Source organism: Aspergillus luchuensis, chromosome 5 (assembly GCF_016861625.1).
Source record: "Aspergillus luchuensis IFO 4308 DNA, chromosome 5, nearly complete sequence".
NCBI lineage: Eukaryota > Fungi > Ascomycota > Eurotiomycetes > Eurotiales > Aspergillaceae > Aspergillus > Aspergillus luchuensis.
In genome coordinates, this window is record NC_054853.1 from 3,439,053 (window position 1) to 3,464,097 (window position 25,045).

The window sequence follows — 25,045 nt, forward strand, 5'->3', positions numbered from 1 at the left end:
CAAACAAGAACCGGATGACTCGTGGTCAGTCTTCGTGACTGCTCCCGAGCCTACGATATCACATCAACCATGTCGAAATCAGTCTTACAAAATACCTTGATATTAAGTGGCAAAAACCCAAAACCCCTCCAACAGACTTCGCAATCAAGGGACTCATCTTGCGTTCAAAAGAGCCAAAGCTACAAAGATCCTGCATCGCACAGCACATGCAAGGAATCGAAAACCAAATCCTGCGCCTGCGAAGGCGTTCCAGATCCACTCATTGGTCATAACAAGCCCAGAAACAACCCCCTCCATCATCTTTCGGGCATGTCGCTACCTTGGCCTTTGCATGGCGTCTTCGCTAGACAAAATGAATACGAAAGACGTCGGTGGGGACATATCCGGCTTCGACCCCTCTTCTTCGGTATACTCTACCCTGGTTATATACCAGTCGAACATAGTGGACATCGCCTGTTATGAAGCGTACAACCTCTACAGATAAATGCTCACCGGCTAGGATGCAATGTATTTGGAAAAGCCCGAGGCTTCAAACTTTCTGTACTTCGACCTTGCTTATCATCTGGATGGCCATAACCTTGGGAGTGCTGTATCAGACCGGTCTGGTGTCGAGAACAAGGTAGGTGCTCTTATGGAATGAATAGCTTCTGCTGTCTTGTTCCGACGCGATTATCGTTATGAAACTCATAGATGATAGCTATTCATGAGGGCACTAAAACAGTCGGGACCTAAGATCCTTTCTCCTATCACCGTCGCCGGTCAACTTACGATGAGGTTGCCGACTTGTGGGATGAATTAAGCACGCTCTGGAAATTCGCCTCGGACAGGTTCCATCTCTGATGCGTTTACACTAAAGTATCTCTGCATCGACACTGGCACCAAAGCTAGTGCATTTCTTTATGACGATGATCACATTTCAAAGGTTTTTGTCTCGCTAGGCGGAGGACCTATTCAGCATGTTCACTGGAATTAGGCTACTCCTCTTGTCAGCCCTCATGCAAAGTTCGCCATTGGCAACAGACAGAGTGGGCCCAAAACAAGCGACCATAATCGCGCTCGCCTCCCGTATGCCTTCCACCGGTGTATGCAGTGTTTGGGTTGAACACAGCCTTGAACAAGGACGGATGATCGGGATAATCGCTAGCAAAATATGATACCATCATTGTCAGATTATCGCATTGTGCTCTCACGCCTCTCCAACCTTCCGGTCCGACACACCCATATAATCCTGATATATGAATGACTCTGATGAGGAGCTGACAGCTATCTCATGGGTAGTCAGCGCGGATTCGGGTCGGTTTCGCGCAGTCGCCTCTCCACATGGATAACTAAAGATCTCCCATTGTCATCCCAGCGCTGTCTCCGCCTATGACTTGGGGGAAAGCCTTTAACACAAGAGACAATACAGCCTTGTCTGGGGAAGAGAAATACAGTCAATGCGGAAGCCTGTGTCAATGGCAATGCTAGGATTCACCTATCTGTCAGCCCCTTAAACCTCCATCAGTGATTTACAATGCGGTATGTTCCGTCAGATCATTGATTTCATGACACAATATAATCAAAGGCTTGTCAGTCAAGACGTCCGCCTCTGCACTAGTGGAAACCTAGTTTGAGGTACAACGATATAGGTCATAATACGAGCTCCGGAACCGAGCATCGGGACAACGTCTACAGCGCTAAAGTGGTACGCTGACTCTTCACATTTACATACCGAACCGATCTATTAGCTATGAAAGACGGTTCGACAAGGATGTCATGCGTCTGGTAGTAGGACTCGGTCACATACAAAGGATATCACCTTTACGTATCACGATGAACGCCATTATGAACAGAGCGTCACATACCGCTGGATAGGGGGTATATACCACGAACAAGGCCACCTGCGCCTCTTGTGGACTGAGGTTGAACGTGATGTGCGCGGCGCGAGTCTGCGTGCATATGATCACAACATACTTTGGGCAATGAGCCCGATATTCCAGTCATTACCTGGTTTTCCTCCGACTTACCAGTGATTTACAGCGACAGAAACTGGCTGAACAAGTTCTAAGAGAGGACCAGACCGGTCATGAAGAAAGGTATACTCTACTCGGAAGCCGCAAGTCAATGACTAATGGAAACAACTTCCAGTGCTCAATAAGACGGTTGAGGAATTAGTTTGCAAATGTCTTGACTGCCAACGGAAATCCATCTTCTGTCTTCCATATACTGTTGGGTTCGTGTCCGCGAAATACAGGCCACCGCACAAGGCAATCAGGATCCAAGGTCACCATCTCTCATATATCAGGCTGCTCTCCCTTCTCAGGGAGCATAGAATTGGGGAGCCTCCACGCGTGCTCAAGCACCATGAGGGATAATCGATCCGTGGCAATTCGCACAGATGCAAAAATCATCGAACACCAGCTTCCTGACAGCTCGGCTTTCATACGTCTTTTCCGTCTCCAGACCAAGAATTAGAAATCTTGTGTCAGTTACCATGGGTCGCGCATAACAATTGGGGACGGAGCTTGAGATGACCCTATCAACATAAGCAAAGCATTATCAAATTGCTAGATTAATCGCTTTCGTACCCACCACCTCCCCTGTTACGAGACCTCATAGCGCTCTTCTTTCCCCCAACTCCGCTACTTCGCTCCTGTACGGCCGGTCAACGCCAAAGCCCACACTTGTAATGGGCATCTATCGTGACGGAGCGAGATAGTTCTTACCAGGTCGTTTTGAAACGTTCATGAGCAGTATGTCTAGGATCAAACTGGGATATTCAAGAAGTCTGCCTCCTCCAACGAGCCTTCGGTGGTGACCATGGCCAATCCCTATCGCATGAGCAGAAGGGCAAAACGCATCGTATTGTTCCAATCCACAGACACTTCCGCACGCAAACTCTCTCGAAGATGGAAGAATGTCCTGGTTGCTCGTACTACATGTCACCAAAGTGGGATGTCATCTCGGACTCCGCCATCCTAGTCTATGCTTTGCAAGCAAAGCCGGGTCTCCTTAGCAAGGTTGACACCAAATCGCAAGCTGATCTTGCGTGCTATCATCGGATATAGGGAGTTAGACCGCCCTTGCTAGAGTCGTGTTCCATGTTTCTGGCTCTTTCTCTTAACCAATACTCTCAATATTCTGCCATGTGGTAGATTGAACGGAAATGGATGATGACATGACACCCATTGCGCTTAGCCGCGCGCATGGAGGAACTCACAAGGTGGATACAACCACTACGGCACGTACAACTGGTATCTGGTCTGCGGTCTCGGCACGACGTTGTTAAGAGCGAGCACGACGTTTTCATGGGCCTCCTCCGGTGACTCTATGTCGGCTAAGCCGAGTTCCTCACGCGCCATTGTCCGGCTGGATTATATGTTCTCGCCCTACCACACATCTGGAGGGTCTGGGTCTTATCCAGTGTGTGTATCCGTCTCTGAGTCCTCGGCTTGCAGATTGAGAAACCCTCACTGCTGGTGTGTTACTGGATCTTCCCGAGGACACCCTCTTTGCTTTGACATCTGTCGTCCCCTTCACGACCACATCGCTTGCACCACTGCAGCTTCCAGTCGGTTAGTCTCATAGACAGGTTTATAGCTTGCACAATACACCGCTTTGCACACAGTACAGTCTCGAACCGAGTCCGAAGCCACGGCCCGACAAAATTCCCTTGCCAAGTCACATATGAGTGTTCTCTCTTATCTCGCATGCGTCTCTCAACCAGATGAACCTCCTCACATGCCTGGGTGTGATGGGATGTCGAAACCAATGTATTCAATTCGTTACAAAGAGATCGTTGGAAAAGGAGCAACATCAAGTGAGACGAAAGAGACCCCGATAGATGGTTATTGGGAGTGACGGCTACTGAGGGTATGCGAAATGTCTGGGGCGTATCAACGCGCCAGGTTGACCAGTTCGCGTACTCATACAAGAGACACTACTAAGTCCTGCGGGTGTGTACCGTCTAATGAAATCAGCTAGCGCCACTTGGGACGGATGACTTCTACTGCATCTCTCTGGCACCGTCTGTGGTTTGGGGCTGAACGAAATGGCGCGGAGATGAACGAAGTGCTGTCCCGGGTATTGTTGCTCGCCACTATTTATTGTGTTATCCATGGACATATACAAACACGCCAACATCCTTGTTTCCATCTTCTGATCAAGAGCTCCCTTCTTCTGTGATCTACCTCTACGATGGATACCCTGCATCTCGTTCTGCTGGATAACTAGCAGACTACTACGTCTTTAACAGTCTGTTGCTCGGATGGATCACCTCGTGACGTCCATCCATTCTTGTTCTGAGTGTACCCTGCGCAACGTCTTCCTAATTGCCCTCTCTGCTGTACTTAAATTCTCACGTCTAGTGTTACTCCGAGACCCAAATAAAGCAGATATGTATGGAGCCTACACCGTCCTGAGCAATGGCCATGAGTCCCTCCTCAAAACCACGTGCTTGATCCACTACGAGCTAGCTGAACGCATATCCCCTACACTGAATTGTCCTAATTTAGTTTGATGATTTGGATTCCATTCAATGCATCTAGCTAGCTACACTAAGCCATTACTATTGTTTTCAAATAATAAAACTTAAGACGAACTCAACGCAGTCAAGTCCGTCCCAAAGATCCCTTTTCTTCCTTTTCTTTCCGTCCAAATATCAAACTGCCATCCCACATGCATGCATATAGAAAAGAAACATACATGAAAGCGACAACGACAACACACTACTCCTCATTCCATATTGGGAAGGTTGGATGACTTAACCCAACAGTCCTCCAGTAAGAGAGCCAGACCCACCACCGCTCAACAAGTCACCCACAAGAGGGATCTTCGAGAGCGGGTTGTCATTCACGACGTGGGAGGACGCGGTCGAGGGGGCAGAGCTAGAGGTTGAGGGGGTCTCCTCGGTAGAGGTAGGGGTGGTAGCGGAGGGCTCAGTGTTTGCCACCTTCTCCTCGGTCTTAGGGGCAGTCTGGGACTCGGTTGCGTGCTTGGTGCCAGAGGGAGAGGGCTTGCTGTCGGTGGTGCCGCTGGGGGCGGGCTTCTTCTTGTCGTCGTCGTCCTTGCCGGTTATTTGGTCGAGCATTTCGCTGGCGGACTATAGGATTGTTACGTCAGAATCAGGATAAGGTGTTGAGTAGAGAAGGGGATGAATTACCTCGAGAGATTGTTCTGCGACCTGTTCGGCGAGAGTGCCGTCCAGCTCGTTACCGCTGGAGTTCTCGCGCTTGACGGGCATGGCCGAGACCATGAGGGCCAGGAAAAGGCAGAGGACGAAGATGGAAAGGCTGAGACGGGCCATTGTGATGATGATGTGTGGGTATGTGGAAAGGAGAAGAGATCGAGAATTGAAGTGAGATAAAATAAATAAAGAGTGTGGATAGACGTGATAGATGAATGTAGATCGATCTATAGCCAAGTGTAATTGATCAAGATTGCAAATAGAAGTAGAGTAGTAGTAGAAGAGGAAGGATAAGTATGAGACAAACGACCAGACCACTGCAGAAATGAATCCGAATGCTCGCCTGGTGTGCTACGGAGCTGACCTCGTGGGCATTTTTATATTTGTCCTTGGCTCCCAGGTTTCAACAGTGGGTTGTCTGACATTCCCCTGGTTGGGAGGGAGAACGAAGGGACCGCGAGCCACTCGCGATGGACTCAAAACATAGATGATCCGCGTGGCTCATATTTGGGGAATCCAAGGGCTTGGTCGATGGTGATGTATGTATGGCTGGTTTATCCCGTTGTGTACCTTGATGGACGCAAGGGGTGCTCAGGGCGGCGCATCCTCATGTAGGAGGGTGGAGGGAGAAAGCTTGATGGGTACGTGGATCGGCAAACCGGCACTAAGAAGGGCACATTCCGGGGGACAGAGTCTTACACAATTGTCTGATATCCTTGGTTTATTGCGCGGCATGGTTTACTCCTCCTAACCGTTCTGCAGGAGAGCCGCGTGTGCATCCAGGATACATGCTTGACAGCAGCTGCGAGACTAACGCGTCTGTTTCACGATGACAGGAGGGTTATTTGCTCGATGATGGGAGTTAATTCAGCCTGGGATGGATCGCATTCGATGAAGGGCGTTCTCCTTGTGGCGAAGAAGTCATCGTGGAATGATCAAGGTGAGGTTGTGCAACAGTCGCGTACTTGTTGTTGCCAGGAGGTTCGAAACAGTTTTAGACTAAGAGCCGAACTACAAATATTAACCCAAAGTTATTTTGCATACTTCCTTACTGATCAGATCTTCCATTGTTAGCTGGCTGATGCCTAAGGTGGTCAATCAATTCTTAACAACAAATTGTGCAATTTGGTAGAGCATTATTTCACTACTTCAGAGAACACGAAAAAAGCTTATACTATTAGCGACTGGTATGGTGCAGTGGCAATGTCGAGTGGGATATATATACTCACCAAAGAAATTCAAGTGTTTGTTCACTTCTGTACCTCCCTCAGTGTGGATGTTCTGTCCCTTCGAGAATCCTCCAGTATCCCACCAGAGGCGCAATGATTGACCGAACTGCCTTGGAGACATTATCGTTGTCAAGTGTACAATTCTGCCAATTCAAGCATTGTTCTGTCACCTGACGATAGCTTTGCCCGCTTTTCGCCTCCACAAATGGTAGAAGGCGGAGTGCCGTATTGCGATTAGCCACAATCTGCACTTCATCATGATCTTCCCCTGTCTTTAACGCCTCCAGGGTCTGACACTGAGACAGCTCCACCAGTACGAACCCCAAATGAATAAAAGGTGTTCCCACCTGTACCTGACTGGGCTCATTATTCAGGTCCCACTCAACATAGGGTACGGGTACGGGTTTGGGTGCGGGTTTGGATGCGGGTTCATGTTTTGAGACGCGTGGATCTTTGAAAACCATGATGTCTCGAGCTCTCCACTCTCTTTTGAGCCAGCTCCCGTGAAAGTGGAGAACTGCACATGCAAGATCTACCGCGATTTTTAAACGATCTTGAAAGGTGAAGCTTTCTTGAGCAGTAACATCAGAAGGCGAGGAGGACAGTATTGCAAATAGCTCTTCAAGAGATTTTGAATGTATGTTCCGTACGCTCTCTGCATTGCTTCGCAGATGGTAAATATTATGTCTGTGCATTGTGTCTGTCACGTACCCGAGAAGCATCTCATTGCTCTCGTTGATACCGACGGCTGACAGTGAAACGCACATATTGGTGATCTGAACTGCGGCCGGCAGGTCTTGGGCTCCAATGACGGTTCCTTGTTCGGTACCTGAAACTCCTTGGGGGAAGCTGATGTTGGGTATGTTTTCATTAGTTGATAGCCCTTGCTGGCTTGACGTAGTATGGCTATCACGACACAGTTCCTGCGGGGGACTATGATTATCTGGTTTAGCCTCGACTTCGTGCCAGCGATTAGGGTTCTCCAAAGTCAGGACCTCCATCTTCAATCTAATCGTCTGAGATTCAAGGTCCGGTAGCTTTGACGGGTCACATGTCCATGGGGAGTTCGAGAAGTCAAACATAAAGTAAAGTCTGTGCTGAGGCTTGCAAAGACATGGCCAATAATTCCCGTTAATGATCGCATTATGCAGGCTGCTTGCTAATTGACGGTCTATTTGGTGTTGCCGTAACGTTTTTGGGGATACGGCCCTTCTTGCATTTATCTCCCGAATCTGGTTGCATTGCGCCACGAAGGTCTCTAGATGGCGGCGGAAATACACGATCTGTTCGATCAGGCCTGCGTAAACGGTATGTAGGGAGAGATCGCGGATTTTCTTCAGGTGTTTTTTGATTTTTTTGGGGGAGGTAATGTTGGTTACCTGGCAGGCACGTGAACTTGGTCAGCGGCTTGGAAACCTTATGAAGATGCTTGTTCCACTCACAAATCTGCCAGTTCTGTCAACACTTAAGCCCAACTCCTCGGATAGCGTATTTAGCAATCTTAATAGTACTTCCAATGTTCTCGTGAAATGGTTATAATTAGTGTCTCCAAGCTTCCACCTCAGCTAGTCCCGTACCTCCGGGCTTTCCCAGAATTCGGAAGGGGAATCGCTAGTCTAATCGCCAAATCCACAGTAAGTGATTCCGTCCACAGCGATCAGCAGTGTATTGAGCAAGATTGCCCTCTCATTGTCTAATGCGGTGTAGTTGCGTTCCATCCAGCTCCGGTAAACCTCCCATTTTAGGCGATTTAACATCTGGAGCCCTTCGACATAGCTGCCGATCTGGTGTACCAGCAGTGGCAGAAGGGCTAGAACGACACCCGCTGCTTCGAGGCCAGTAGCCATTTTGGAGTGCCGGACTTATGAACAGCAATGAGGAAGAGACAGTCTGTATAGCAGGCGAGGCTGGGACATGAACGAGTGCAACAAATGACCCTCATACCCCGCTCTCTGTAATACATGAACTGCTCACGTCAGGCTGGCGCTTGCAACAATCTTCACTGTGGCCTCCCTCAACTCAGGACAGGCAATTTGTCGCCATAGCATCAAGAATGGCTCAGGCTATCTCATCTACTGTTTTCGCTATCATCCTACAGTTGGGGCACTGGATCTCAGTCGTACAGCTTGGGCTGTTCCATGATCAGGTCCCCGTGTCTCTCTGGGAAGATGAAATAGGGCGGTTGCGAGTGTGGGCTGTAGATGTTGGTGCCGATGAACGCAGTTCATTGTCGCTGGACTACAGACTGCGCGACTCATCTCACCTCAAGGACCAGATCTCCAACCTTCTTGAACAGCTTCAAAGGAGCTGTGAAAAATTGCTGGAGATAGCAAATCCTGGTTCGGCTGATGGGAAGCTTCCGGATTCTGATATGAACGAAAAAATCCAGACAAAGCTCCAGACAGAGTCCCAGGCGGAGTCCCAGACAGAACTCCAATCAATTTATCACTCTGTGCATAATATAGTGGACTGTCTCTTCCGTATTGCACCAGCAATCCGTCAACCTGCCAGAAACCATTTTGTTCTAGGGATCAAGGAGTCTGGCGAGCTGCCATTTGAGTATTCCGAGAGACACCTTGTTCTCGAGAATTACTCTCGAGCAGATCTTCGGATCGTCGATCGGCTTGCAACAGCGATATCACTGCGCCGGAAAATGCTGCAGTATAGGAGAGAATGCCATTCGAACCTCGCTATAGGACTGGACAAGCTCGAGGAAGGCGAGTCTGACACACCAAATTTTGTCAACCGGGACATGTTACAGCTTGGGGAGCTGGAGGAATTGAAGGACTCCAATTGCTCGCGTGCAGCACTTCTTGAACAAGAAGGTGATGAAGCAATGGTTCTTTTCCCCTGTCAGATAGTGGGGGAAAGGTATGAATGCCCTTATTGCTTCTTCATGGTCCGGGTTGATTGCAGTGAACATTCTTGGGCCCAGCACGTCCTCGACGACATCATGCCATATGTCTGTGTCTTCCCATGCTGCCCATCGCCTTTTCGTCTGTATGAATCCCGGCAAGAATGGTCCGCACACTGCCAACTTCATCTCAAGGAGTTGGCTAATGGGCTCCTAGGCTATCAACCAGAGTGTCGACCGGAGTACCCACGAGAGCGTCGTCTACCAGAGTGGCCAATAGACTGGCCAACAGAGTGTCCCTTATGCACGCTGAGCACAACTTCCGACACAAGCTGGGAGAGTCACGTGGCCAAACATCTAGAGAAACTGGCACTTCTTGCATTGCGTTGGCATCGGCGGGCGGACAATGCAGAAGAGATTCGTGTGGCCTACGCATACAATTGTGATGGTCGCGCCTATGGGAATGTACAAGGACGGTTCCAAGATGCTCCCGATTGGGTCGGGTTCGAGGCACCAGAACCCAGCACTTCGGAGAAAACGTCTTCTGGCAAAGACGCAGCAACGGAATCCCAATCTTGGAAACTTCTTTGGTGGGTATGTTGTCGGTGTGGAGAATCACGGAATGCAGATGCAGAAGCCAGCGAGTGCCTTTCTTGTAAACATTGTCGCTGCACAAGCTGTCGGTCAGTTGGAGGATGATGACGATGTTTCCCACGTATGCTCGCATATATGCAATCATATTTTCTTATGTTCTTTAAGTTATAGCAGAATGTGAACTGAATTACTTTGAACAAAAAGGAGATTGTAAGGCGTGAATTTTGCTCTTGATATCTTTTCAACTGATCTAAATTGTCACTACGCATAACCAATCCAAATCGAAAGGATAGTATGTACCTCCCTACTTTGACACGTACCACCCCATACAAGAAACAGGCGGTCGCAACACGAGGGAGAGATTTAAGGACATATATAAGTCCAAATAATCCGATCACTCTTGGCACGATTTTGACCTCGACGAATCATGGGGATACGACGGACAAGGCTTCGAATGTGCCGACTCCTTCCTTCCTTCCTTCCTTCCTTCCTTCCTTCCATTCCTCAGCCATTATCTTCCATGTTATGATGATATAAAAACCTGTAGTTAGTTCAACATTTCAAAACTTTGAGCAACAATGAAAGAACATCACTAGCTAGGGAAGCTCATTTTCTTCCTTCGCCAATCATATCCAATCAACGATAATAATAATAATGGTAATAGTAAAATGGTGTATGCTCAAAGCGAACCCAAACGACCCCGTGAACAGTTGTCAGGCAATGGGATTAGAACGAGCATAAAATAATCAGTCTCGGTCTCAAAGCTAAAATTTGCTAGTGGAATGGAGAGTTTATCCATCAACAAGGGTATGTTGGAGACCTTGAAGAGGAGAAAAAAAGAAGAAAAGGAGATTTCGCGAAAATTTATTTTATCTCGGGCGGTGGAGTGAGGTGCTTAGTAAGCTGGTGCTGTAGGCCCCACCCCACCCCCCAGCCATCGGGTTTATCAATTAGTAGTATTATTGCGGCGGGTTGGGTTGGAGGGTTTTGGATGGAGGGGGAGGTGTGTGTGTGTGTGTGTGTGTGACTTTGTGGGTGTTTTTTGCTTAGCTGGGATGTTCTGGTTGTATTGGACTTGGATGGTTGTTTTTGGGAGGTTGTACAATCGGGGTAGTATACTTGGGATGCTACAACAAGCTGTGGTACTGGGCACTGCATTATATGTTATGTGCATGAATGGGATATACAATCTGCCATTACTATCATCTCAGAGCTAGCTATATCTCTTAGAAACGTGCGAGAACCCTCTCCTGCGTATCGCCCAATGCCCATGTGTCGCTGTGGTTCTTGCTCTGCACGGACTTGGCCTGTTCCGCCGTGAAGCCCTTGGCCTCCACGGCCGGGTTATAGCCAAGCCCGGAAATCTTAGCAACGACGTCGGATGGCACCGGTGTAGCAACCTTGCCATCTGCGCGCTTGTACACCGTTACGACAACGGCACCGCCCAAGCCCAGGTTGTGCTGGAGTGCGGCATCAGTTCCATTGACCAGGCGGTTGTTGGCCCAGCCGCGCAAATGCCAGACCAGCTCTGCACATTGCGCCAGACCCGTGGCGCCCAATGGGTGACCCTTGGAGATGAGACCGCCCGATGGATTGATGACCATCTTGCCTCCGTAGGTGATGTCTCCCTTTCGAACCATTTCGTGAGCCTTTCCGGGATCGGAAAGCTCTAGGGCGTCGATGGTGATCATCTCGTTGGCGGAGAAGCAGTCGTGCAGCTCGCAGACCTTGATGTCCTTCACGTTGACGCCAGCTTCTGCAGTCGCGGCGCGGCATGCCCCGCGGGACATACCGAAGCCCATCAAGTCAATGGAGCTGCGGTTGTAGAGCGAGCTGTTGTCCGAAGCGAGCTGCTGGCCCGCGATGAGGATGGCCTGATCCTTGAGATGCGGGCGTGCATCGAGGAATGCTTGGGAAACAATGACGGCGGCGGCAGCTCCATCCGACGTCGGGCAACACTGCAGCTTAGTGAGAGGTTCGTGGATCTTGGGCGCCTTAAGAATCTGCTCGAGTGTGTATTCGTCCTGGAACTGAGAGTATGGGTTGCGCTTCGAGTGCTCGTGGTTGATACGAGCAATCTCGGCAAAGTCCTCTGTCTTAGCGCCGTATCTAGTCCTTGTTAGTACTCGTACATGTGAACAAACGACGTAAGCAACTTACTTCTCCATATATTCACGTCCAGCATTGCCAAACATTTGTGCAGCACCAGGAGCATTGGTGATTCCCCTAGTTTCTGCCATCATGGTACCGAACAGTCCAGTAGGATTGGCGCGGTCATTATAGACTGACTGCAGACTTCCAGGGCTCATCTTCTCGAAACCGACAACCAAGACACAATCAGCAGCTCCATGCGAGACCATGGTGCGAGCCATGGCCAGGCCGGTGGATCCAGTGGAGCAGTTGTTGTTGACATTGTAAATGGGGATCTGGGTCAGACCGAACTGATAGAACACGCGCTGGCCGCAAGTGCTGTCACCGTAGACGTAGCAGGCGACACCTTGCTCGACGTCGTCGTAGTTGATATGCGCATCCAGCATGGCTTTGACACCAGCTTCAAAACCAAGCTCATGGTAATCGACCTTGCCGCGTGGTTTGATGAACTTGGTCATTCCCACGCCAAGGACGTAGGCGGGACCAGATGGCTTCTTTCCCATGGTGGATGGAGTCTCGTAATAGTTCGTGATATTTCGTTAGTTGGTCGTAAGAGAAGCTGCAAGCTTGCAGGAATCTTGTCAATGGATATTTAGTATGTGAGTATAGAATTAGAATACGGGTGCAACGTTAAAATAAACCCCTGAAGCACATGGGGATAGCAGCGGAGATAAACTGAGGACCGTTGGATGCGGAGAGATCCCCTGCGGGGAACCGTGCCGACCGAGGTCCCGAGGATAAGCTGACCCCAGTTGTTCATGCACAACCACTGCATTGTGCTCTTATGCAATCAAGTCGATAGTTTTGGTCGATAATCTCTTCAGGTAGCCCTGATGTTTATCTTAGTACTATCCAAGCTTTGGGTAAAAGATGTGGACATCGGCAGATGCACATCATCACTTCATGTTCATCCCATGTGAAGCCGGGCGGTCTCAAAGTCCCCAACAAGTCTGTCCCGAGGATGTCAAAGGCTAGGATGAACTGAATGAATGAATTCTGCAGTTCCGAGTGCCAGTGAGCATTATTCTGTAAGCATTCCTCTCATTGACAGGGGAGGAAGTAGTGCTGTTGATGGGCAGTCCTCTATGGGTGGACTCCATCATGGCACAACATCAAAGTATATACTGACAACCCGACATGCACTGGGCATCCACACATCATCCCTGACAACTCGGTGCCCATGAACTATCTGCTGATGCACCACGAAAAGGATACTGTGTACTACAGTGTATGGACAGTACGGTAGCTACTGCCATATGTGGGGTATTGAGCGATGCTGAGATCGACCGAATCCTGATCCATGCATATCCATCCATCCCGGGGATGGCCTCCCGTGGATCAACAATGAGTTCTGACCAACAATGTACCCATGGTTAGTCCACTCAACGCTGGAACACATCAGCAGGACGAGGTTTATTTCCGCTAAGCCAATAGTGCTGGCACAATAAATCGCTCGAGAACAATCGAACTTGGCCGTATTACGACACCATTCTCAGGATGGGTGGCACTGGCACGAGAGACCATGGTTGTCCACCGTCGCCCTTAACTTGTCCAGAGATGACTGGGGAACGTTATTCGCTCGTACCGCGGTATGCCACTGTCTTCTGGCCACATGTTGTTGGAGCTTGGTTTCCTGCCTTAAAGTGATTTACAGAATTGGGTCAAGAGCAACAGGAGATGCCACGCGCAGGAAGGGATACGTCCATCATTGGAAAATGACTTATCCCGCCCGCTTTGCATGTGAAATCGCTTGCTATTTGTAACTGCGCAGTACTAGTAGTATACCAGTCAGGACCGTCAGAAGACTCTGACCACTCGTAGCATTGATGTTACCAAGTACTTCTAGTAGTGTCAACCAAGACATGCATGCACCGGTCTAGGTGGACCGACACTCAATGCTGTAGAGGAGAGCTGCGGAATGCCATGATTGGAGGCGAGCAGAGAGATGTACCTGGCTTCCACAGCCATATCCAGTTCCAGACGCATCCCGCCCTCCTTCGTCCATCTGCCCGTCCGCCGGGGAGGAGCCAATGACTGCGGACTATGCAGCAAGCGTGGCCATGAGGGAGAGCGTTAATCCGTGAGCATCCGCCTGATGAGTGGCTCGTCAGGCAGAGCGGGTACCTCCAACCGCCGGACTGGCTTAGTCCGACGCAAGCTCCCTTGCCACGCCTCCCTCTTTGGGTTTAGCTTCACAGTTCGAGGTTCGAGGGTGGATTCTCGGCAACAAAAGAACCAATACGGAAAAAGTCACACATCAGAGCTGAGGTTGCGCAAATGGGTTTGGGAATGTACATTGTACCATGTCTCGTAGAGGAGAACAGTTTGATCGGCTGCGAGTAATAGGCGCGCTTGCCCTCTGGCAGAGACATCCGTCAAGTCCTCTCTGGTGGTCGAGTCGTACTAAACGTATCATAAAATACTCGGTTTGTTGCACTTGGATGCTTTCACAACGACGTCACAGCCCGGCTGCCACTAAACCGCATCCAGAAGCACCGGCCACATGCCTCGTTGTTGTTTGCCTGATTCTTGGGGAAGATTCCCTGCCTTAGTCAGAAAACCCGCAGACAAGCTGGAAAGGTCACTAACTTAACTAGTCAACTTAACTTTCTCCCAATAAGAACCTAAAACCAACTCGGTAGTCCATCGTGATGATCTCCGGCTGCTCCCTCCTCCCTCTTTTCTTGCATTTCGACTCTGGATTTCTCGCCCGCACGGCCCATTGTCCCCGCCTCATTGACCCTTCTTCCACTCCCGACAGTCGAGTTCGTCTTCTGGAGGTAAGTTATCCAGCCCAGGTCCATGATGTTGCTCGGACGGAGGTAACTGGGTTTAAAGAATAATGTGGTCCCGCTGTGATGGCGGGGTTGGTGCGGATGAAAAGAACCAAAATGGCTAATGACCTGTGCGTCCTGTCCAGATAGCTCAGACGACGTCGTTTGTCTCGATATAGTTCCTGGGTGTGGAAGAGGGATTGTCTGCACATTCTTGCACTGGAACAAAGCTTTTGTTCATACCATCACGACCAGGCTGAGTGCGTCCGAGCTTGACTATTGCTTGTGAAGCTGAGTGCTGTCACTGCCTCGGTTGCTCGAACTTGCACAATCATTTCATATATACGCCAACGTTCACGTTCCCTTGTTGTGGACAGCTGTGCGATCACCAGGCTTGCTGAGGCCTGCTTCATGGACAATTGTGGGACGCCGAACGGTCTGCTCGCACGTTGAGAGACCGCTTTGCGTTCCATAGGGTTCCCCAGCCTGCATCTCACCATCTCCTTCACTGACCCTCACGGTCTCCGCCGGCGACGACGACTAAGCGATCAACACGGAGCACTTCATCTGCCACAGATGGGATACCTCCAGGAATGACTCTTGACAAACACTCTGAACATGCACCCTTCTCACCTCCCCCCCCTCAACCTTCTCCCTTAGCCCGGTCGACGCAAACCACTTTGACGATGGATGAAGCGACACGCAACAAACTGCTTAAGAGCTACAAGACTCAGGTAGCCTCGGCGTCATCCACTGTCTTCGCTACGCTCGCAGTGGTGAGTGCTACGCGCTACGCGTCAAGAGGTCGAGCAAGAGGAACTGACTAGCTGCTTGCAGACTCCCCTGGAAAACGTCAAAACCCGTATGCAGACGTAAGTAGGGTATTTGCTTGCTACTGCTTCAGATGTACTGACCTTGACAGACACAACTTTCAAAATGTAGCTCAGTGTATCCGCTATTTGTGGCGTACTGAAGGCCCGCGTGGTTACGTGGCTGGTAGGTTGACCTCACCCAGCATTCTTACAGCGGATGTTAATGCTTTGTTGAAATCAGGCGCTCTGCCACCTCTTGCAAGCGTTACGGCGGTCAGAGTGATGAACTTTACCACCTATGCCTTTGCCAAGAATAAGGTCTCCGACTTTATCCAGAGAATGACCGGGGAGTCACCTTTGGAAATCTACGACCAGGAAGGCAGCAGCCCCACTGTTTCTACTGTGGTTACTTTTACCGCTGCTGGTCTTTTTGCAGGACTCGTCAGTTCGCCAGTTGCTTGTAAGTATGGTCTATACCATACTCAGAAGTCTACTAACGAGAACAGGTCCCTTTGAGCTTGCGAAGAACGTAGTTCAGACCTCGGTCTTGATGTCCCACCGTTCCCAGGCCTCTAACAATGCGCCCAATGACCCTTCACTGCGTAACATGCCACGTCTTAGCACTACCGAAGCGTTCCGACAGATCTACAAGAAATATGGTTTCCGCGGATTGTACACCGGATTCCATCTTCATGCCCTGCGCGACACTGTTGGCACTGGCCTGTACTTTGGCGTGTATGAGACTGTCAAGCAGATTGCGGAAAGAGAAATGGGTAAGGGAACAGGAGCGCCCGCGATTGCTGGTGCGATCTGCAGCACCATGCCCTGGTTTTGTGTAAGTGTACGTTCTACAGACTGGGGACGAAGCAGCTAACGAAATAGACCTACCCGCTTGACACCCGCAAGACTCGCGCTCAGAGCGTGCTGCTTGGCAAGTCCAAGGAAGTCGGAGAGGCGGCCTCGGCTATGGCGAAGTCCAGCATCTACAAGGGTTTGTCGATCATTTTGATCCGTACTGCTATCAACAACATGATTCTTCTGAGCATCTACGAATACATGAACAAAAGAATCGATAATCTCGATGATTAAATCAGGAGCGGGATTGATGAGCTGAATGATTACACCCTCAACCGCAAAACCGAGCGGAATGCTGAATACATCTACTGAGGTATTGGCTATCTGGAAGATTAAATACTTCTAGGAAGTATTGATGAGCTGGCTGATTGAATACTTCTTAAGAAGTGTTGATTATCTGGAAGGTTGAACGTCTACAGAAGTATTGGTGGCTGGTTGATTGAATACATCACAACATAGCAGATGAGCTGGCTCATTGAACAGGATATGGTTGGGCATTGGTGGATAGGAAGGATATTGCTCAACTGGAAGTAAATAGTACATACTAGCCGAAAATACAAATTGATGATGTACATTGCTGCAGCAGGTGTAAGTACATGGTGTATTGTGGCACAGCCTTAAGTGGGATGTAACGTACTTCTGCCTCAGGCACCCACAACGTCATGCGTTGCCCGGGTGGGGTTGGGCTTTTCCGTCAACAAAACTTCCGGAGATCTGGCTGCATGTCTATGCTCTCTCGACTGACACGATGGCGTCGTACGTGCTGCTGCTACATTTACATGATGAATACTGCTAACGCTCTTCAGTAATATCCTCCAGGTCCCGTTTCGGCGGTCGCACTCCGTCACGCTGTCGAATGCCATCACGCAATACATCTCCTCCAAATATGACCAACGCCCGGACATGTTCGCCGAGGATCTATTGATCATCGAGCGACTGCGAAACGAAGCGATCAATGTCCAGGAGCCTCATGTCAGCGGGGTCAGTCGACTGGTTACCTATGCGGCGCAGCTGAAATGGCTGGGTGGGAAGTTTCCGGTGGATGTGAGTAGATCGATGATGCAGAGGGATAAAGTTAACATGAGCAGGTTGGGGTGGAATTTCCGTGGTATCCTGCGTTTGGATTCAATACTTCTAGACCGAGTAGGTGATATCTATCAGGGATTGGGGTGGTGATGGTGGTGGCTGACCGGTCTCAGTTTCGCAGAATAATATCCGCTTCGAGCTTGCGAACGTTATCTTCAACTTGGCTGCGCTGTACTCGCAGCTGGCATTCTCCGTGAACCGCACGACATCGGATGGTCTCAAGCAGGCGTGCAATTACTTCTGCCAGGCGGCTGGGGTTCTGACTCACTTGCGGTCGGATATCCTTCCCGATCTGCGGACGTCGCCTCCCGAGGATATGGATGATATGACACTGCAGAGCTTGGAGCAGCTGCTTTTGGCACAGGCTCAGGAATGTTTCTGGCAGAAGGCTGTCAAGGACGGGCTGAAGGATGCGTCGATTGCTCGGTTGGCGGCCAAGGTCTCGGACTTTTATGCAGAGGCGGGAGATCATGCGGTCAAGTCGAATGCTATCAGTCCTGAGTGGATTCACCATATGACGGCTAAGCATCATCATTTTGCTGCTGCTGCGCAGTACCGGCAGTCCTTGGATTGCTTGGAGAAGCGCAAGTACGGTGAGGAGGTTGCTCGTCTGAGGGACAGCGAGGCATGCGTCAATGAAGCGTTGAAGGAATCGCGCTGGATTAACCGGACTGTGCTCGGTGATCTGCAGGGGTTGAAGACCAGGGTGACCGAGGATTTGAAGCGTGCTGAGAAGGATAATGATATTATCTACCTCAATCCGGTGCCGCCCAAGTCGGAGCTCAAGCTAATTGACCGGGCGTCCATGGTTGCCGCGAAGGCGCCGTCCCAGGTGACTGATGCTATCTCTATGTTGGGCGAGAACGGGCCTCTGGGGCAACCGCTGTTCTCTAAACTGGTGCCGTATGCAGTGCACATTGCTGCCAGCATCTACTCGGATCGTCGGGATCGACTGATCAATGAGAACATCATTGGGGAGTTGGAGAATATGACGGATAAGCTCAGGGAGTAAGTTTTTCCTTTCTATTGCTATGCAAGACTAACCAGTTAGTCTGTTGTCTTCTTTGAATCTTCCAGGATCGCTGCAGGCTTTGGAGAAACCGCTTGGACTTCCCCCGACCCTGGTTTCGCACGCAGAAGAGATGCGCCAGCAGGACGGACTGAACCGGCTGCGCAAGTCGCTTGAGGACACGGCAAAGGTCAAGGCCAACGACAGGGCTGTATACAACGAGGGCGTGGAGCTTCTGGCGGCGGAAAAAGCGGAAGATGATGCGTCGCGCCGGAAATTCGGCACCGATCGCTGGTCTCGAGCTTCGTCAGAGGAGGCTGCGCCAAAGTTGTACACGACGTCGCGCGAAATCGAGGGATACTTTACGTCGGCCCAGAGCAGTGATAACCTGGTTGAGCAGAAGCTGAAAGACTCCGCGGCAGTGTTCCGGGTGTTGACTGGCACGAACCGTGATCTGGAGATGTACGTCCCTAGCAGCCGGTGGGCTGCTCTGCCGCCGGAGGTCGAGCGCGAGGTGAGCCGACTGCGGGGATGTATGAGCGAGGTGAGCCGTCTAGAAAGCCGGCGAAAACGGCAAGCGCAGGCATTGAAGGACAAGGCGCGGGCGGACGATATTAGTAAGTGACCTGCCAATGTAGGAGGACGAGCTAACAGAAGTAGGCCAAGCACTTATCAAAGAGACGGCACGGCTGGAGCGCGAGTTTCCTATGCAGGCGATCCAGGCCAGCCAGTTCGAGGATCTCTTCGAGGAGCAGCTGCATCTGTATGACACAGATCTAGACATGGTCACACGGGAACAGCAAGACCAAGACGAGATCGCAGCACGGGTGCAGGAGGCCAACCGGGCGTTTACACGGGCACATACCGGCGACGCATCGACCAAGGAGCGCGAGCGGGCGTTGCAGGAGCTGGAGAACGGGTATTTGAAGTACAAGGAGATCTTGTCGAACATCGAAGTGGGACGGAAGTTCTACAACGATCTGGCAAAGATTGTGGGACGCTTCCGCGACGACAGCAAGGCGTTTGTGCATAAGCGGCGAATGGAAGCCAGCCAGCTAGAGGGGTAAGATTATACCACTTGACTTTGGAATCTAGCTAACTGGGATAGTGACATTTCGAGTGCTGCCGCCATGGCGTCGCTAAATATCTCGCGCCAGCCACAACTGCAGCCGCAACCGCAGCCTCAGCCGCAGCCATCTTATAACGCTCCGGCGCAGATTCAGCAGCCTTCCTATAATGCTCCTCCGGCGCAGGTTCAGCAACCATCGTACACTGCTCCTCAAGCAGCACCCAGACCCGAGCCCATGACGGCACCGCAGCCTACGCGGGCGAATGCGCGGCCACCGATGACTCCGGGGATCTGGTCACCGGAGATGGGGATACGGTTTGGGGGACAGTGGGATCCGAGCAAGGGAGTGAAGTTTTCATAACGTCCAATAATAATTGCTAGAGCATAAACAGTACAGCATTGAATACATACATACATACATGTTCATATCTACATTACAGTGTTTAATAAATCTGATCTATATTACTGCAGTGACATCACTACATGATTACCTATATACACTCCTCAACTTGACTATATACATACCCCTCAACCACTACTATGAAATAGAAAATACCCTCCTCAACACCTCCCCCGCCAACCACGCCGCCTCCCTCGTCCCATCCCACAACCCCATCCCGATCCCGATCCCGGGGCCAACATCCCCCGCAAGTTCATTACACCTCCGAATCCACCCTTCCCAGGTCTTCCTGGCAATAAACCTCCCCTTATCCTTATCCCTATCCTCACTCCCATCCGGATCCTCATCCTCATTATTCTGTGGATGTGGTGAAACCGACAAAGGTGGAGAAGGAGAATTCGCCGCAGAGGTAGACGTAGAAGCAGACACAGACCCGGATTCGAATTCATCGAGGGTGAGACCTGCTACTATGTAATTATCCTTCTCTTTCTCTTTCTCTTTCTCCGTATCCTTGTCTTCTTGTGGTTTTTCTTGCTGAGGAGGGGAAGGAGTGCGAATCCCACGTCTCCGCCAGAGATGTTCACCGTAGAGAAGGGCGAAGGTTGTTGCTGTGAGGATCTTGGTATTGTTTTGTAGAGTATCATTCTTATCATGGTGATGATGATGATGATCATGTTGATGTGGAAGATTATCAAGTATCCGAAGACACGAAATCGCAAGATCATCGATCCAGGACCCAACTCCGTCGCTTTCATCCCCATCCTCATTATTATGACCATTATCATGATGATCAAATCCCCAATCATATTCATCAAACCCATACTCATAATTATCCGAGTCACTCGGGGAATGTAATACCCCTTCTCTAGCGAGGAATGCGAGGAATGTGGTGAAGTTGAGCCATGCTTGGTGGAGGATGGCTTGGTCTTTGGGGTGCCATTTTTGGTGTTGTTGATGTGTATGTGTATGTGTATGTGGAAAAGGGTGCAGATGCATCCCGAGCACATCTCCAAAATCAGTAAATATTAACCCTACCACATCTCGGAAATGTGGTAGGTAGGCCCATACTAGACTCTTGGCTTTTGTGGGTCGGATGGTCGATTCGGATGCTGAGGAGGGGAGTTTGGGCGGTTTGGGTCGGGAATTTTCTTGGGGTTGAGGTTGAGGTTGATTCTGGGTTTGAGATTGGGGTGTATTGGTGTTCTTTCCTGGTTCTGACGGTATAGGAGGTGGAGGTGGAGGAGGAACAGGTGTAGCCACAGAATCATGCAAATGGCGAATATAATGCGACCCACCCACCGTCCCATCAAGATATACACCTAGGGATGGGTGGTATAGTTCTTCTTCTTCTGTACTCTCTCCTTCATCTTCCCCTTCATTTCCATTTCCAGGGTCATTCTCATTCTCATTCTTCTCAGTAATATCCCCATTAACACCACCACCACCACCATAAGAACTATACCTCTCCCTCGCCCCCGAACCACCCACCTGCGAAGCAGCAGAATAAGAATACCTTGACTGCGTCCTCGCGCGAATATGCACATGCACATCCGGCATATTCTTGATCGCGTGCAACAAGGCAATCAGTTTCTTCTGCGATGGGGTGGGTGTTTGGTGATGGGAGATGTCTGTGTCGATAGTCTCTTTCTTTATCATCTTTTTTTCTCCCAGCTCACCACCATTACCGTTGGACGTGATACTTCTATCAGCAGTAGTAGCTGATGCTGATGATACCATGATATTTGTGCAGGGTAGACATCTCCCTGCGTGTAGAATACTGGCCCATAGGTCGTGGACGCATTCATCTATATTATTATTAGCATCATGAGGTGTAATATATATAAGGTATGATGATGGTGGGATAGGGGTGTCACCTATTCCCTCCCCCCTCTTCTCCATAAACGCACTGATCTCTCCGACAGCCGTCACTACCGAGATCTCCTCCGCCAGGTACAGTTGAATAATGCCCGTGAAAGGATACAGGGATGGAGTGCCTTGGGTCCAGTTGTGGAGGGTGGCGAGGGTGTCGATTTTATGGTCCATCCCGTTTCCCTCTTCCTCTCTCTCTATCTCTCTCTACCATATACTCTATGGTAGTGGGGAGGACATGGCGAATTATTATGTGTCTGTTTTTAGTAGTTGGAGATGTTGTATCATGTGAACTTGTGTGAGCAAAAGTTAGTTGGAGGGTGGTGTCATGATGTCATGTCATGTGATCGTTATGGCCTAATTATATGCTAGTATGCTTAGCTACTTGTGTATGTACTATGCTGCTGCTGGCTGGTGTTGATTATAATGTACAGGGTATCATCGCTCCGTATTTACTTCTCCCTAAGGTTCATGTCCTGGCTCGTATCTGGCTTACGGATTCTCCACCTCCACCTCAGGCATCACCATATCTAGCCCCTCTCCGAGGAAAAAGTCCAGCTCGCTGGGTCCGCCCTGCGAATGCTCGTTCTCTGCCAGTTGCTCCAGCAGACTCAGAAACGGGTCTTTTTCGCCTTCGCCTGTGCCTGTTGCAGCTCCTGCTGCTGTTGCAGTGGCGCTGGAGCTGCCCTGTGACGGGGCGTCTGGCGTCAGTGCCGGTCCGCCCGGCGTGGCTTCAAACGGAAACGTCGCGTACTGGGGCTGTGCGGGCGGTGTCGGTGCAGTGAATGGGTCGGAGAGAAATGGTGCAGGGGAGTTGCTCACTCCTGGTGAGAAGCCTAGACTGCTCTCTGGTAGGGCGAGTTCGGGTTGTGGCCATGTCGGTGATGGTTGGAAGCTGATGGATCCTCGGCCTTGCGAAGGTAGAGTCGATGCAGGCGGGTACATAAGTCTGTTGAAATCGGGTCGGTCCAGTGGTAATCTAAACAAGTCAGCATTATAAGTTTTATATGAAAGGTGGTGGCTTACTCGTCTCCGTCCACTAATCGCAAATGCGCCCCATCCACGGCTAGCCCCGGATACCGGTCCAGGAAGTCCTCGAGATGGAACACCGGGGCAAATCGCACCGGTCGCGCTGCCATTGTCCGCACCAGCTCGGCATGGCATCCTGAAATACTTTGCAGCATCTCCCGCTGGTGCTGCACCCCCGCCCAGTACTGCCGTAGCCACGACAGCTGGTGCATCTCACGCGCGAGAAAGTCTGCGCTCGACGCAAACACTTCTCCCTCGCGCCCGTGATAGTGGACGCCGTGTACGTGTACGGTGCCAGCCGTGCACACGCAGTATGCCACCAGGGCGGGCCACTCGATGCGTGGCGCGTGTCGGGCCAGCTCCACCAGCTCGGCGATAGCATTGGCATGCGAGAAACAGAGCGTTGTCGCCTCGATCTGCCACGACTGATGCTGTCCGGTACCGCGCAGCTCGACCAGGTCGATGGGAAGGAAGGGCCGATAGAGTAGACAGTGCACGAGGTGGTAAATGAGCTTGCTCAGGAGTAGCAGCGTGCTCTCCGGATGACCGAATAGCGTTTCGATCGATGCGAACAAGTCCTGTGTGCCAGCCGCCCAGAGGTCGAGTTCCTGGCGGATCTTGGATAGATTGGAGAGAGCGTGCCAGGGAAAATGCGAGTCGCCTTTGACGCCTCCCGCGGCAAGATAGCGGTGCGTGACACCCAGAATGCGCGTAATGTCGACTAAAAGAGCTGGGCCACCAGGGCCTTTGCGACGGTCCGGGGAGTAATGGATATTAGGGCCAACCGGGTTAAACCATTCGCCCGTTTCAGACCCGCTGCCCGGAAGACGCAGGACGATGGAATGGTCGGCAATAAGACACGGTCGCTTGGAGCCACAGGTGAGGAAGCGATCCATCACGTAGACGGTCCAGAACAATCGCCGTCGCATCTCACGTTCTGCCGCGGGCAGCGCTGCGGGTGCTTCGCGATACAAATCCAGCGCCAGTGTCATGGACACCGCATTGGCTGAGCAGTCAGCACCAGTCTGCGTCAGTTGGCGTCGCACATACCTAATACCATGTAGGCTGTTTTGCCACACCCGTAGGCGAAGAAGGTATGACAGAGTAGTAGCAGAGACTGGGTCCCTTCGATGGACGGGTTGTCAATATCAACCAGCCGTCTTGCCTGCCGAGCATACTCCAGACTGCCTTGCGGTGGATTCGGCGTAGTATATCTAACAACATCAGCCAGACTTTTACGACCGAGGAACAATAATTACTACCTTAGGGTTAGGGCATAAATCGCCATAGACAGATGCACCGGTAATTGTCCATGCTGATGCCGTTGACGAGTCGCCGTTTCATCCAGAATCCAATACGGCTTCCCATGCAGCCGAGCAAAGTAGTTGTCCAGCATGGCATCGGGCAGCCGGTGTTGCTGCGGCTGCGATTGCGGGGGTGGGGGAAAGCCATGAGGCGCCGGGGGAAAGTGGAATGGCGTGGAGGCGGACGGCAGTAGTTGCTGGTCCATGGATTTGATGGGGGAGGCAGCCGAGGTCGGGGAAATCGGCGAGTCTTCCTGGAGGCGCTTTTCCAGCCCGTCAACACGTTTTAACAAGGCCTCCAGGACATCGGTTTTGGGTCCCCGCTTTTTAGGAACGGCGTCTACCAGAATGAGTAGAGTTCGGATTAACGTGGCAGGCAGAGGATCAGACCATAGATGCATGGACATTGGAAGACCTTGCAGGCCTCGCAGCTGGGTCGTAGACGATTACATTTGATCTGGCAATTTTGTCAGATCAAGAAGATGATGCTGATCTCACAAAAGATAATAATCTGAGTACCTTTCGCTTTCTGCAGGACTTGCAGTTCATGGATTCACGGGGTTCGGCATGGACGCGACGGGGAGTGAGACGGTCGATGCTGACCTGGGGGCGGGACATGGCATTGCCTGTGCATAGGATGGATGATGGAGAGGATGAAGAGGATGGCGTGAGAGTTGGAGTTGTTGTTGAGACGTGGTTGTGGGGAAGAGAGGAAAGGATGATTTAGTCAAGGAAGAAGAAGCCGAAGCAGAAGAAGAAAGAGGAAGAGAGAGAAAGTGAGGGAAAAGAAGAAAAGCGAAGTGACCCCGGATTTAAAACCAAAAGCAAACGTGGAGAAGCCGGTGG

The 25,045-nt window shown here is 50.8% G+C and overlaps 9 protein-coding genes across 9 annotated transcripts; 3 read left to right on the forward strand and 6 right to left on the reverse strand.

The window, feature by feature from the left end:
• Window positions 1–4,741: 4,741 nt before the first annotated feature.
• On the reverse strand, window positions 4,742–5,284 carry AKAW2_51110A (uncharacterized protein; the record flags this gene model as incomplete). Its single annotated transcript, XM_041691003.1, has 2 exons — window positions 4,742–5,080; window positions 5,141–5,284. 2 exons carry the CDS (start codon window positions 5,282–5,284, stop codon window positions 4,742–4,744), a joined length of 483 nt encoding a protein of 160 aa, XP_041544531.1.
• Window positions 5,285–6,431: 1,147 nt separating this feature from the next.
• Window positions 6,432–7,475, reverse strand: AKAW2_51111A (uncharacterized protein; the record flags this gene model as incomplete). The annotated part of the gene is made up of 1 exon (XM_041691004.1): window positions 6,432–7,475. One exon carries the CDS (start codon window positions 7,473–7,475, stop codon window positions 6,432–6,434), a length of 1,044 nt encoding a protein of 347 aa, XP_041544532.1.
• A 534-nt stretch (window positions 7,476–8,009) lies between these two features.
• Window positions 8,010–8,240, reverse strand: AKAW2_51113A (uncharacterized protein; the record flags this gene model as incomplete). Its single annotated transcript, XM_041691005.1, has 1 exon — window positions 8,010–8,240. The coding sequence occupies one exon, from the start codon at window positions 8,238–8,240 to the stop codon at window positions 8,010–8,012; it is 231 nt and encodes a 76-aa protein (XP_041544533.1).
• Window positions 8,241–8,446: 206 nt separating this feature from the next.
• On the forward strand, window positions 8,447–9,946 carry AKAW2_51112S (uncharacterized protein; the record flags this gene model as incomplete). The annotated part of the gene is made up of 1 exon (XM_041691006.1): window positions 8,447–9,946. The coding sequence occupies one exon, from the start codon at window positions 8,447–8,449 to the stop codon at window positions 9,944–9,946; it is 1,500 nt and encodes a 499-aa protein (XP_041544534.1).
• Window positions 9,947–11,067: 1,121 nt separating this feature from the next.
• On the reverse strand, window positions 11,068–12,495 carry AKAW2_51114A (putative sterol carrier protein; the record flags this gene model as incomplete). Its single annotated transcript, XM_041691007.1, has 2 exons — window positions 11,068–11,950; window positions 12,002–12,495. 2 exons carry the CDS (start codon window positions 12,493–12,495, stop codon window positions 11,068–11,070), a joined length of 1,377 nt encoding a protein of 458 aa, XP_041544535.1.
• A 2,864-nt stretch (window positions 12,496–15,359) lies between these two features.
• On the forward strand, window positions 15,360–16,667 carry AKAW2_51115S (putative mitochondrial carrier protein; the record flags this gene model as incomplete). The annotated part of the gene is made up of 5 exons (XM_041691008.1): window positions 15,360–15,542; window positions 15,604–15,638; window positions 15,689–16,038; window positions 16,085–16,413; window positions 16,461–16,667. The coding sequence occupies 5 exons, from the start codon at window positions 15,360–15,362 to the stop codon at window positions 16,665–16,667; spliced, it is 1,104 nt and encodes a 367-aa protein (XP_041544536.1).
• A 514-nt stretch (window positions 16,668–17,181) lies between these two features.
• On the forward strand, window positions 17,182–19,958 carry RIM20 (putative pH signal transduction protein PalA; the record flags this gene model as incomplete). Its single annotated transcript, XM_041691009.1, has 7 exons — window positions 17,182–17,189; window positions 17,240–17,477; window positions 17,522–17,576; window positions 17,633–18,527; window positions 18,571–19,145; window positions 19,189–19,591; window positions 19,637–19,958. 7 exons carry the CDS (start codon window positions 17,182–17,184, stop codon window positions 19,956–19,958), a joined length of 2,496 nt encoding a protein of 831 aa, XP_041544537.1.
• Window positions 19,959–20,135: 177 nt separating this feature from the next.
• AKAW2_51117A (uncharacterized protein) lies at window positions 20,136–22,040 on the reverse strand (the record flags this gene model as incomplete). Its single annotated transcript, XM_041691010.1, has 2 exons — window positions 20,136–21,802; window positions 21,872–22,040. 2 exons carry the CDS (start codon window positions 22,038–22,040, stop codon window positions 20,136–20,138), a joined length of 1,836 nt encoding a protein of 611 aa, XP_041544538.1.
• A 318-nt stretch (window positions 22,041–22,358) lies between these two features.
• On the reverse strand, window positions 22,359–24,817 carry AKAW2_51118A (transcription factor domain-containing protein; the record flags this gene model as incomplete). Its single annotated transcript, XM_041691011.1, has 6 exons — window positions 22,359–22,845; window positions 22,893–23,901; window positions 23,946–24,109; window positions 24,158–24,539; window positions 24,590–24,656; window positions 24,719–24,817. The coding sequence occupies 6 exons, from the start codon at window positions 24,815–24,817 to the stop codon at window positions 22,359–22,361; spliced, it is 2,208 nt and encodes a 735-aa protein (XP_041544539.1).
• Between the last annotated feature and the right edge of the window lie 228 nt (window positions 24,818–25,045).